Source organism: Spermophilus citellus, assembly GCF_964194105.1.
Source record: "Spermophilus citellus genome assembly, chromosome: 1".
Taxonomy (NCBI): domain Eukaryota; kingdom Metazoa; phylum Chordata; class Mammalia; order Rodentia; family Sciuridae; genus Spermophilus; species Spermophilus citellus.
The window spans coordinates 279901841-279915444 of record NC_138182.1 but is presented as its reverse complement, the minus strand read 5'-3'; the positions used below and the strand labels follow the sequence as shown (position 1 = coordinate 279915444).

Here is a 13604-nt window from a genome sequence, read left to right as displayed (position 1 = left end):
GTAAGAAGGAAAGGGTGAACATTTGTAAATCATATTACATAACAAGGTGAGAGCCAAGGTCTGACCTTTGACTTAATACCATGAAGGCCATTGGTGACCCTTACCAGAAACAATTTTGGTAGAATTTGGGAGGGAAACTTCACTGAGTTAGAGAGAGAGAGAGAGACGGGGAGAGAGGAGAGGTAATAAAGACAGTGAGTTTATTTGACTCACTGGATTTTGTTTTAATTTTATTCAATATTTAATATATAGTTACAATGGAAAATAGAATTCACATTATACATCATGGTTCTTTATATTGTCTTAGTGATGCTCCAGTAAGCGAACTGTCCCTTGAGCTGCTTCTGCTTCAGGTTGTCTTGCCAGCATTACTCGAACAAGGACATACGAGACAGTGGCTGAAGGGGCTTGTGCGAGCATGGACTGTCACTGCAGGATACTTGCTGTGAGTATATTTTTATCAGTCCACCCTTTTCTGGAGAATGTACACAATTTTTATCCTGTTATGGAGGTTTGATTCTTGTCTAGGTTCTTTCATGCTGTTATACAGGCCAAGAATTTATTTAATTTTTTTAGCACATTATAAACAAATTAGCTTTCCTTTATTTTTAGAGATTCTAAATTGATAAACTCTTCTCAGATTTGAATTCTCAATTGTTTAGTAACCATATTTCATTGATTTATTGTGATTTAAAACTTTCACAGAAAATGTTGGGGATTCTGTAGATATCTTAACATGAAATATTATAGATTTGGTTATATGTAATTGAACATTTATCTTCTCTAGCCACTTCTCCCCAGTCTCATTTTTTTTTTTTTTTTTTTTTTTTTTTTTTTTTTGGCTTAAGTGATATGCAGCTAGGAGAATTTAGTTAAGCTACATATCACAGTAGGTATGATTGTCATCTGGAGAGAAGAAAATAATTTCCCCCATCCTGAAGATCTTCACATGGAATGTTTTGTATGTTGTCTTTTTTTCTTTTTTTTTTTTTCTTCTTTTTTTTTTTTTTAATTTCCTGATTTGTTTTCAGATATTGGCAAAAACCAAAATAGATTAAATGTGTGGTGTATAGATTCTACATATACATTTTCTACTCTTAGTAAATATTAAGAAAGCAACTCTCATGGCTACCATTTTATTTTGACCTGAAATGAGATTTTTTTTCACTGATGTAATTTTCACACAGGGATCTTCATTCCTATCTGTTGGGAGACCAGGAAGAAAGTGAGAATAGTGCAAATCAACAAGTCAACAATAACCAGCATGCTCGAAATAACAACGCTATTCCTGTGGTGGGAGAAGGTCTGCATGCAGCCCACCAAGCCATACTCCAGCAGGGAGGTCCTGTCGGCTTTCAGCCTTACCGCCGGCCTTTAAATTTTCCACTCAGGGTAAGTACTATACAGACTTAACTAGAAATGCTTTTTTCCCCAAATTTCTATTGAGAGTTGTGCTGTTAGCATTGGTGTTGTATGGTTATGCCTTAAATTTTCCTGATAGGAACCCATGTTTTATTACCCTCATTATGCAACGTAAGTAAGGGATCAAGATCATAAGTTTATCAAATTTTAGAGATGGGCCACAGAGTTGGGATTTCATGGGGTTTTGCTCTTTCCTGTTTGAGAAGGAGAAAAGACTATACAGAGTAAGAAAGAAACTAACATTGGTACATTTCAACTGTGTGTCAGGAACTGGAATAAGTATTTTAATGTTTTTCCCCCACTTAATCCCCACTCAAATATGGTGAGATGTGGGTGGTAATCTCACCTTAATAGCTGATGAAACTAAAAGTCAGATTGGTTAAGTAAGTGTCCAATTTCATCATCTTAAACTACCAAATAATCAGTTTATGATTCACAATTTTGTCGAAAATGTAAGCTGATGACTACTGTATTATTACAATGAACTCATCCTTCAATTACATCCAGTCAGTTATATTTTAAATGCCCTTTAATAATGATATGAGCTTATGAGTCAGATCATTTTGAAACTTGGGTAGGTTATTACCTTTCAGCCTTGGTTCTTTTTTTCTAAAAATAGTTGTAATAATGCCTTTCTGGACTACTTGTGGATCAGATGTCTTCATTGAGTCTTGCAGATGTGTTTTCCACACCTCACCACTTCTGATGCCCATGAAGGATATAGAGAACATGCATAGTCTTTGCCCTGAAAGAGCTTACAATCTACTTGGGGAGATAGGAAAACAAGCAGTGGCAGATTTGGGTTCTTAAGGGAGATTATGGACAGAGGGTGCTGTGATGGCTTCATTGAGAAGCCACTGGTGCATAGTATAAGCCCAAAGGAATCCCCATGAAGGGCATGATGCCTGAACTGTATTAATAAAGTAGAGAGATCAGGCAGAGAAAAAACTGGAAAGTGGGAAGAGCATTCCACAATATGCCAGGAAAGAGTACTTTGGCCATGGTGGACTTGGAACTGCAGATAATTGAATATATTTGAAAGGTGGGCATGTATGCAGGAGAGAGGTGAGGCAGAAGGGGAGCAGTGAGAGATGAGGCTTTTGGATGTGCAAGAACCAGTTAGGGGAACGTTGAACGTTGTGCCATAGTCATTAGTGCACTGTTGTTCTTCCTACTCCCTTAAGGGACAAACCACTGTTCTAATTCTAGAGGACTTTGCTTTATAACTGGAGGAAACACGAAGGTCATCTTTTCCTTTGCCTCTTACTCTTAAAAGCAGGCGTCATGGTGGGGAATTGCTGGAGGGACTGCAAATTGGTGCAACTACTAAGGAAAGCAGTATGGAGATTTCCTCAGAAGACTTGGAATGGAATCACCATTTGACCTACTTATCCCACTCCTTGGTTTATACCCAAATGACTTAAAATCAGCATACTACAGTGACACAGCTACATCAATGTTTATAGCAATTCAGTTCATAAACTATGGAACCAACCTAGGTGCCCTTCAACAGATGAGTGGATAAAGAAAAAGTGTTATATAGACACAATGGAATATTACTCAGCCTTAAAGAAAAATGAAATTATGGTATTTGCTGGTAAATGGATGGAGCTGGAGAATATCATGCTAAGGGAAATAAGCTAATCCCAAAGAACCAAAGGCTGAATGTTTTCTCTGATGTGTGGATGCTAATTCACATTGTGGGGTGGTGGCTAGGGAAGAATAGAGGTACTTGGGATTAGACAGGGGAGTGAAGGGAGGGAGGGGGTATGGTGGTAGGAAGAATAATAGAATGAATCAGATATTATTACTCTGTTTACATATATGATTATACAACCAGTGTGATTCTACACCATGTACAACCAGAAAAATGAGAAATTACACTCTGCTTATGTACGACGTGTCAAAATGCATTATATTGTCATGTATAACTAATTAGAATAAAAAAAATTAAAAAGCAGACCTGATAGGGAGTTTCTTTTTTCCCTTTCCATGGTCTTTACCCAGCCTTCTTGGCTCTCCATGAACAAAAAAAAGGCCTTAAGCAAAAGGTACTTTCTGACTAGATGAGAGAATCACTAAGGGTTCCCCCCACCCCCCCTAAAAGTTGAACCCAGGGGTACTTTACCAATGAGCTACATCCCCAGTCGTGTGGGTGAGGGTGAGGGTGCATATGTATACACTGGGGATTATGCCCAGGAGTGCTTAACCACTAAGCCACAACCCAGCACTTGCTATTTTTTATTTTGAGACAGGGTCTCACTAAGTGCTCAGGTTGGTCTTGAACTTGTGATCCTTCTGCCTCAGCTCCTTGAGTTGTTTGCCACCATCCCCCAGTTAGGCAGTTTCTTTTCAATGAGAAAATTGTGTGGTTTCTTTGAGGTATGTTGTAAAATACATGTGAAAACTCTATGCACTCTTTGTTCTGCTTTGCAGATATTTCTGTTGATTGTCTTCATGTGTATCACATTACTGATTGCCAGCCTCATCTGCCTTACTCTACCAGGTATGAGTTTATTCTACTTTTCAGCTATTAATATCATTATTTTTTAAAAGGTCATATCTTGCAGAAATGTGATTTTTTTCCTCAGATATGAAATTATCCTAATTTTTAATTCAGTATAGAATTTTGATCTATTTAGGAGTCCTCATTTTATTGAACACATTCCTTAGAGCATTGGGGACAAAATCAAAATATAATTTATGAATGGATTTTTGGGGCTGGGGATATAGCTCATTCAGATACAGCTCATTGCATGCACAAGGTCCTGGGTTCAACCCCAGCACTACCAAAAAAAAAAAAAAAAAAAGAAGAAGGATTTTTGGTGTAAAGTACCTATGATCGCTCAGTTTTTATGGATATATTACAGGGTGGATTTTCTAAAAGGAATTTGTATGATGTATCAGTTTTCCAAGCCAGTGTTTTAATATGAATTATGTTTGTTTTCATTATATAATTATCTTTCCCATCTATTGTATACTGTTCCTAGAGAGCATTATGAAGCCAGACTTTATTCTCTTTATCATCTGGTATTCACAAGTACTAATCTTCTCTGGCATTAAGATTTGTTGGATATTTTAATAGATAATGCTTCTTCATTTAAAAAGTATACACTGTGGTTTAATATAATTTTCTCCAGAGGTCGGAAATGAATGGGATAGAATCCAAAACCAGTGACAGAGTTGCAGAATAACTTAGTCCTCTTCATTTATACCCAGCAAGAAAATGTTTATTCCCATAAATCTTTAGGCTGGGCAAGAGAAACTAGGAAAATTAATTTCAAGTGATGTTTCTAAAAAAAAAATTGCCCCTGTAAGTCGAAGAAATTATTATTAAATCTCCCAATTGGTAAAAATAAATAAATAAGAATTTCAGCTGGGCATGGTGGTGCACATCTGTAATCCCAGCAGTTTGGGAGACTGAGGCAGGAGGATTGCAAGTTCAAAGCCAACCTCAACAATTTAGCAAGGCCCTGTCTCAAAGAATTAAAAAAGGGGCCGAGTATGTGATTCAGTTTTTAAGCATCCCTGGGTTCAATCCCTAGTACCTCCCCAAATTATTATTATTATTGTAATAAAATAAATAAAATTTCATTTTTTTAGTTTCTAAAGCATAATGATTTTTGGCCTTGAAGATTTTGTGGTACATACTTGTAATCCACGACTTGGAAGGCCTCAGCAACTCAGTGAGGCCTTAAGCAAATCAGAGACCCTGTCTTTAAACAATATATTAGAAAAGGGCTGGGGATGTGACTCAGTGGTTAAGTGCCCTTGGGTTCAATCACTGGTACCAAAAGCTAAAAGGTTTTGCTCTGCAGTTTACTCCAACTTATATCACAGCTATTAAAATGACAAAGCTTAGTTAACTTGAAGGCAAGGTAGTACTAAACATGTTGCTAAAAAACATTTATAGTTTTTAATGTTTCATATTCATGTTTTTAACCATAAATATTTTTTAAAAATTAACAAAAGGAAACTATTTTTATACTTGAATAATTTAGTTTTTCCCCAGTTCTGTTGCTCATGCTTGTAATCTGAGTGATATGGGAGGCTGAGTGAAGCAGGATTGCCATGTTCAAGTCCAGCCTCAGCAACTTAACAAGACCTTGTCTCAAAATAAAAAGTACTGGGGTATATAGTTCAGTGGTAAAGCAACCCTAAGTTCAATCCCCAGGAACTTAGTTTCATTAAACATTTTTTTAAGTAAATGTTTCCCTTTAATCAGGTTCTACCATATAATGGAAAGTAATTTTAGTCATAGGAATACTGAGATATAGTTAGAGGGTATACAGATGCTGTTTGACCTCAATAAGTTACTTTTCATTAGTTACATATTAATTGATAACGTTGTTGCAAACTAAAAACTAACCCTCTCAACACTTTTTTGATGAGAAATATAGAATAGAAGGTGGTCACTAAATGTAAAACTAGCACCAAAACAAAAAAGACAAACTCTAGAGTAGAAATATATGTAGAAAGTAGATATTTCTATGGAATTATTGATGATTTTGGTATTTTCAAATTAACATGCACATGCTTATTTTATATCATATGCCACATACCCAGCTCAGATCACATTCTCTTGTAACATTTACAGATATTTGCCCCCCCCCCCCCCCACACACACACACACCCTGGGTTTCAAACCAGGGCCTTTCTTATTCATGCTGGGCAAAGTGCTCTCTCACTGAGCTATAACTCAACTCTGTGTTTGTCTTTTAAAAAATGATTATTTTCATACCCATACTATTTTGTGACTTGTGAGAAGTCTGTGGTCATCCTCACAATGACTTGTAAGACTTTACATTTGACTGTTGAGCTAGTTTAGTTTAATTTGGAATCAGTGTAATCAGTGGTCAAGATGAAGACATGAATTTAAATTCAGCTCCACTTTGTATAACTTTGGTTGGGGAAGGTTCTGTTGCTGAGCCTGGTTCCTTCCTTCCTCTTGTCCCCTCCTGTCCCTCCTTTTCCTTCTTTCTTGTAATAGGGATTGAACCTGGAATCTTGCATATGCTAGGCAAGTGCTTTACCACTGAGTAACAACCTTTTTATTTTTTAAATTTTAAAATGGGGGTCTCACTAGGTTGCCTGGGCTGGCTTCAAACTTTCTGTCTTCCTGCTTTAGCCCACCAGGTAGCTGGAATTAAAAATGGTAGGTATATCTCCACACCTGACTTGAGTCTAGTTTCCTTATCTTTAAAATGAAGATTGTGTCTATAGTGGGTCTGGGCGTTGTTGTAGGATGAATGAGGTAATATATGGAAAACTAGTCCAACTACCATCTCCTTTTTAGGTGTTCAAAAACAACACTACCATATTAGGAAGGCAATCTATAGGGTAAACATTCACTAGATATTTTGAGTCTTGTTAACTCTAGTCTTACTGAGAAGTCATCATGTAAATAAAGTTACAAATTATGTAAATGATCTTATCTTTGAGATTGTCTGGATACACTGTAGAATTGATTTCTCTCAACTCTTAGATAGCTCTCAATTCTGTCTTACCTTTAGGTGGTCTTAATTGCTTCTAATATGGTATTCTTTTACTGTTGTGCTTTAAAATGTTATTGTGCCTACCTTTTATTAAAATTAGCTTTTAGTGAATGAGCTATTTGGAAGAAAGTTACTCTAAATCATAATGTTGCTAAATTTTAAAAAGTGTTGACAAAACAAATAACAGAATAAAGGTAGAAAGTTTTTCTGCTGTGTGCATAATGATTTCAGTTGGTTAAAGACAGTGAAAATAATTCTGTCAGGCTGGGAAGAACATGTAATTGGCATGGCAAATCAGAGTGCATTATCTTGGAGAGAATTCATCCCCTCTGACTTATGTTTTACTTTTGATTTAATCATGTAATTTTGTGCTCTAAAAGGCTCCCCCCCAATGTGAAAATACTAATAAAACATCAGAATGCAGTTCTCTTTACCTAGCCGCTTGTCTCATTTGTCAGCCTTTTTATTTTCAGTATTTGCTGGCCGTTGGTTAATGTCCTTTTGGACTGGAACTGCCAAAATCCATGAGCTCTACACAGCTGCTTGTGGTCTGTATGTTTGCTGGCTAACCATAAGGGCGGTGACTGTGTTGGTGGCATGGATGCCTCAGGGACGAAGAGTGATCTTCCAAAAAGTTAAAGAATGGTCCCTTATGGTAAGTTTTTGTAATTAAAGATTCATCTTTCTTATAGGTATAATGAATATTTTTCTAGTCATTTCTTTAATTCTCCCATTCCTACTTTCATTCATTTTAGTGGTAGTTTTGTTTTGTTTTGTTTTGTTTTTTAATTTGGAGGAAAAAACTCTTTTAAGATAGTCGTTTCTGCTTCATTCCAAGAATTACAGTCCTATACTCAAATGTATTTGAGGGTTAAAAGAAAAACTAAGTGACCCGGTAAAGACCCTTGAAAACAAGATAATTTAAAATTAGGAAAACTTATTTGTGGAGATTAATTGCATTTTTAAGAGAGGAGATACTCAATTGAAAACCAAATTTAAGTAGAATTTTATTTTATTAGTATTTTTTCCAAAATATTATTTTTAAAATTTGTTTGAATATGTAAAGTCTTAACTTCAGGATCTAGGCATTTTTTTTTTCATATTAATTGTATTCCTTTAACTATATAGGAAAGTCTTGGCTAATGTGAAAGTATAATAAGTAATGGAAATTATTTCTCTCAAACTTGTTGATCACAATTGTAGGGTAAAAAAAAATAAGATGATTTTTCAAATATGGTGATTAATGTCTGGATTTATGTAATGTTGGCTATGACTTGTAAATATGTGTAAGTCACTGCTCATGACTTTTCATTTGTGTAATCAAGTGTAATTTTGCATCCAAATTTGTAGTTTGATGTCACTTGAAGTTTGTCCATTTAATATTACTATCGAAAGAAAAACACAATTATGTTTATAGCTTGTTATTTTGACATTAACTGTACAAATCGCCATGTATAATATATGTATACTGAATATAATGATCAAATCAGTGTACTTGACATTTTCATCTATGAACAGTTATTATGTGTTCATAATACATTGCCCTATAAAGAAGCAAGTACTTTGTCTTCCATGTATAATATCACATTTGGTCTGTTATTGAAACAGAAATAGTTACTGAGGCTACGTTAAAAAGAGGTCTCCCAAAACTGATTTCATTGTCAGAATTTCATAGTTATTCTTTCCATAATGTCAATTTTTTCTTTTTTTCTCTACATTTTTTATTGGTGTATTGGAGTATATCATTATTGTATTTGTTGTTACATATTTATAAATGCACATAATATAACAAATTGGCATATGTCACTCCCTCAACTTTTATTTTCATTTTGCCACTTGGTTCAGCTTTTAGAGCCATGTGACTAAATGGACAGATATGGACCATTGCTGTCACAAAGGGAGCCAATTTTGATCGTCTTGATAATTACTTTAACTAGGATTATGCAGAACCCTTTCCCTATACCAGTCTACTTCAGGGGTCATGGATCAGCCTATAGAAGGGACTGTTGGACCAGGGTTCTCAGCCAGTCAGTAGTGTTTTCTTAGACAAACAGAAGTCTAAACCTGAGAATAGAATTTTGAGAAAAAAAGCACATAGTTACCAGGTTATTATTAATTTATAATAAAATGAATTTTCTGTAATCCCTTTTCTAGCTATAATGAATACTAGTTTTAAAGTTTTCATTATAATTTGAGTTCTCATAGTGATGGAACCAGGAAATTTCATTTGAACTTGTAACATAAAAATGTGCATGAGTATTTTAAAATGGTCTAGGCATTAGGTCAAGGAGAAAAAAATAAACCTCCAAATGGAATAAAGAGCTTGTCTAAAAGTCAGGAAGATCATCTTACTGACCATGGTCTCTTGCTTCCTAATAGATAATGAAGACCTTGATAGTTGCTGTGCTGCTGGCTGGGGTTGTCCCACTCCTTCTGGGGCTCCTGTTTGAGCTGGTTATTGTTGCTCCCTTGAGAGTTCCTTTGGATCAGACTCCTCTTTTTTATCCATGGCAGGTAAATACTTGTCTTTTGCTGATCATAGTTTAAATAGTTGGGATCAGAAAGAATACTTTTAGGTGAATGATTAAGAATAATTTTAAGTGATTTTTGATTTGTAACCAGTTGGTTTAGAAAGGCTCCTTGTTTTCTAAAATTATATAAATAATTTCCATTAATCTTTTGCTTTCAGAAATTTTAGATCATATAATTTCTTTAAAAGAGCTTACTTTTTAGGTTAAAATACCCAGGCTTCTCCAGTATTTAAAGATACAAACTAATGTGTTGACCTTCTTTCTTTTTCTTTCTGCCTTCTTTTCTTTCTGCCTTCTTTTCTTTCTTTCTTCCTTCCTTCCTTCCTTCCTTCCTTCCTTCCTTCCTTCCTTCCTTCCTTCCTTCCTTCCTTCCTTCCTTCCTTCCTTCCTTCCTTCCTTCCTTCCTTCCTTCCTTCCTTCCTTCCTTCCTTCCTTCCTTCCTTCCTTCCTTCCTTCCTTCCTTCCTTCCTTCCTTCCTTCCTTCCTTCCTTCCTTACCAGGGATTGAACCCCAAGGCACTTAACCACTGAGCCACATCCCCATCTCTATTTATTTTTTATTTTGAAACAGGGTCTTGCTAAGTTTCTGAGGTTAGCTTTGAACTTGGAATACTCCTCCCTCAGCCTCAGCAGGAGGCTGTAATCCCTCCTGCTGGGATTACAGCCACTGCATGTGGCTGATCTTTTCATTTTTGAGCTAATGTAAATTTTTTTGCACTTTAATACTTTTGAATAATTGACATCATATTTCCCCAAATGTCTCAGGTTCATTAAAAAGAGTAGCCTGATGGAACCCATATATCAAAGCAAAAATCTTAAAGCTCAAACAGAAAGCACTTTAATGTGTGCCCAGACTCTGAACTGTGTAACCCAGCTCAAAATGAGGCCACTGCAGGAACCTGAGGAACTTATATTTTAGTAGGAAAGCTAGACGGGTGCATAGGTAGTTTTATGATAAGCATGGGAGCTATAGCATCATGTAGAAGAGTATTTAGCTTAGGTGTGCTAGTTTCAGATGTGATTTTTTTATAGGAGATAATAACTAAGCCAATTTAATTAGCACAATATTGAAGATGGGTAAGAAAGGAAGGAATATATTCCAGGTAGGAGCTAATGGGCAGATCTGGAAATAAGACAGAGAATACATAATCTAATCTAGTCTGACTCATAGTCTAGAATTAGTAAAATAAATGAGTACTAAAGAGAAATAAGCCTATATTATTTCTTTTTGTAAATGTTGCATTACAGAGCAGATAGAATCAGTAATTGAAGAAAATGGAGTTTTTTAGTTTTTAAATAAAGAATAATGCCAGCTAATAAAGGTAGAAGGATTAACAGAATTAGAAAACCACTCTTTTGTAATACCTAAAAAAAGAATAATCCTAGCTCGGCACAGTGGTGCACATCTGTAATCCCAGCAGTTTGGGAGGCTGAAGCAGGAGAATTACAAGTTCAAAGCCAGCCTCAGCAACTCAGTGAGATGCTATCTCAAAAAATTAAAAGGGCTGGGGTTGTGGCTCAATGGTTAAATGCCCCTGAGTTCAGTCTCCAGACTGCCACCCCTCACACAAACACATACACACACACACACCCAAAATAAATAAATAAATAAATAAATAAATTCCAAGGCTTGTCAATGGATATTGAATTAATGAAGCTATAAGTTTTATGGATTTTCAGTTACTATTGCTATATAACAAGTTACCCCCATAACTTAATGGCTTAGAACACCCAGAGTCTATGAGTCAGAAATTCAGAGAGGTGCTTACCTGTTTTGTTTCTGATACATGTGTGGCCTTACCTGGGAAGTCCAATGACTAGGGGTGATTTAAGAGTGGTGGTATGACCTCTTTGGACATGTCATCACTTACTGTTAGGGTTGGTGCTGGTTGGTTGTTGGCACCCATCTGGGGTTACCGTCTGAGGGCTCTTAGATGTACCTGGGCTTTTTTACAACTCTGTAACCCAAGGTTGTTGGGCTTCTAAGATAGCATTTCGGGGAAATCAGTGTCCCTATAAACAGTAGATGCTGCATCACAAGTCTACAGCATTGCTTTTTACCACATCCTGCTGGATACAGGCAGGTTTCAAAGTGTAACCCCTTGCTACTTTCATGCATGTTTTGACATCCATACAATGGAGAAGTGATTATTTACATGCTGTTCAAGTATCAATTTGTAGATGAGTAGTCTCAAAGGAAAATACAACTTTGCATTGGAGGGGGTCAGGAAAATGTTACCCTCACGTTGTCAGTGATCATATCACAATAAATGAGGCAAACAAATATTATATGCTTCCTAATGTTATGTAGTGTGCAGCATTGAAAAGGGGAATAGCCTCCCTGACATGGAGGAGCTAATCTGCTACCATCAGCCAGACCATGAAATTCTGTTGAACATAAACATTGTTTCACAGAGTGTCAACAGCATACAAAGTCACTGTGTGACCAGGATAGAGCAGGACAAGCAAGACTATCTCTGCAATCTTATCTGAACTCATATTGAACATGAGCATTGTCCAGACCACAGAATGATCAGATATCCCCCTTTTCCTGCTAACATGATTGCTGCTTCTTTACCAGTTATAGGTTTTGGCCTCAGGCTGTCCTTTTTTGTAGATAAGATAGCCAATCACAACTTATTCTGCTTTTTAGTAGCATCTGATACAGAGCAAAGCCACACCTTTTTAAGTCCTTACCCAGATTTCTAACACAAGCTGAAATCCTGTAATAAGCTCTTTCTTACCCTCTCTAGGTGGCCCCAAGTTCCCTGTATTGTGTGTGCTTCCTTTTTGCATGGAATAATAAGCACAATTTGTTTAGTTACATGTGTGTCCTTAGTAGTCTGACCTAGGAAGTCGTCATCATGTTGGAGAATTCTTTTACATGATTACATTTTTAAAATGCTGAAATATTATGACTCAGCAGTACGACTTTTTATAATCTACTGTACAGTGACATCTGTGTGTGTGCAGGAAACACAAGGCTGCTTCTGCTCATACATCATTTTTTATAATGGAAAAAAAAAAGAGAGAAGCAACTTAAAATGCCTGTCAGTAGAGAATGGCTAAATAAGATGGGATACATCTGCTGTTTGAAATTCTGTCCACAGATAGGGGATGTAGCTCAGTGGTAGAGCACTTGCTTGGCATGTGTGAGCCCTGGGTTCAGTCCCTGGCACTGAAGGAGGAAAAATAAATAACTAAAGGAAATTAAGTTCATCAGTTCTTTTACATTAGTTAAAAAGAATTAAATGAACTTGTTTTAGTGTGGATGGTTCTCAGGCATGTTCATATGTAGAGGAAAAAACACAAGCTGTAAATGTATATGTGTAGCATGTTATTGAGGGTCTGTATTAAACTCCTAAGTATTAGAAAGAACATTGTCTTCTCCATCCCTGACTCTTACGCTGCTTAACTCTCCTGTGGCATGTGGCTACAGGTCTGTGGGATATTGGGGTCATTTGGAATTCTAGCAGAACTAGTGAGGCTGATCCTGTTCTTGGGACAAGAACTGCAGAGCAGTTGGTCTGAAAAAGCTTAAACTTCAGCAATCTGGGAACCTGGGTGGTGGGCCTTAATCTTACCTGGCCTTCTGGACTCCCAAAAGGCAAAACAAAACAACTGAATTGGTGAGTTTAATCTTCCTAGTTTGTGAGCCTTAATGGATATGAAGAAGAGAGGCTTTCTCCATGTTCCTTAGTAGAGGACTGTTGGCTTCCTGGAATTCCAAAGGTCTGCAGGAATGAAATACTGAATGTTCTCAGTGAGACCTGGGTTAGACAAGTACTTTTACTAAAAAAGGCTCAGCAGCCAAAGAAAGGCTAGGCAGGGCAATCAGAATACATGCAAGTGACAATTGCTTACAAAGGTGAGAGCTGCCAGAGAGAAGAAAACACACAGGAGATGGAGGGCAGTATCTACACACTCACGTGAAAACAGCAGAACACAATGGTTGTGGAGCTTTGTAGCATGGATTTTGAAGAAATTCAGCAGATTAATATAGCAGTCACCACAGGGGCTCAGTTTGGGAACCTTAAAGCACAGAACAAAATCAAAGAATGAAGAATTGAGGGGAATGGTAGAGTGCTTGCCCAGCAGGCACAAGACCCTGGGTTCAGTCCCCAGCACCACAAAAAAAAAAAAAAAAAAAAAAAAAA

General features: G+C 36.6%; 1 protein-coding gene across 1 annotated transcript in view; it reads left to right on the top strand.

Annotated features, from left to right (window-relative positions):
* MARCHF6 (membrane associated ring-CH-type finger 6) overlaps positions 1-13604 on the top strand; it is an 83777-nt gene that overhangs the window by 57666 nt on the left and 12507 nt on the right. Inside the window, exons 18-22 of the mRNA XM_081303826.1 lie at positions 308-445; positions 1188-1392; positions 3859-3928; positions 7391-7572; positions 9297-9431. Coding sequence (XP_081159952.1) covers positions 308-445; positions 1188-1392; positions 3859-3928; positions 7391-7572; positions 9297-9431 — 730 coding nt within the window. The remainder of the gene's footprint in view (positions 1-307; positions 446-1187; positions 1393-3858; positions 3929-7390; positions 7573-9296; positions 9432-13604) is intronic.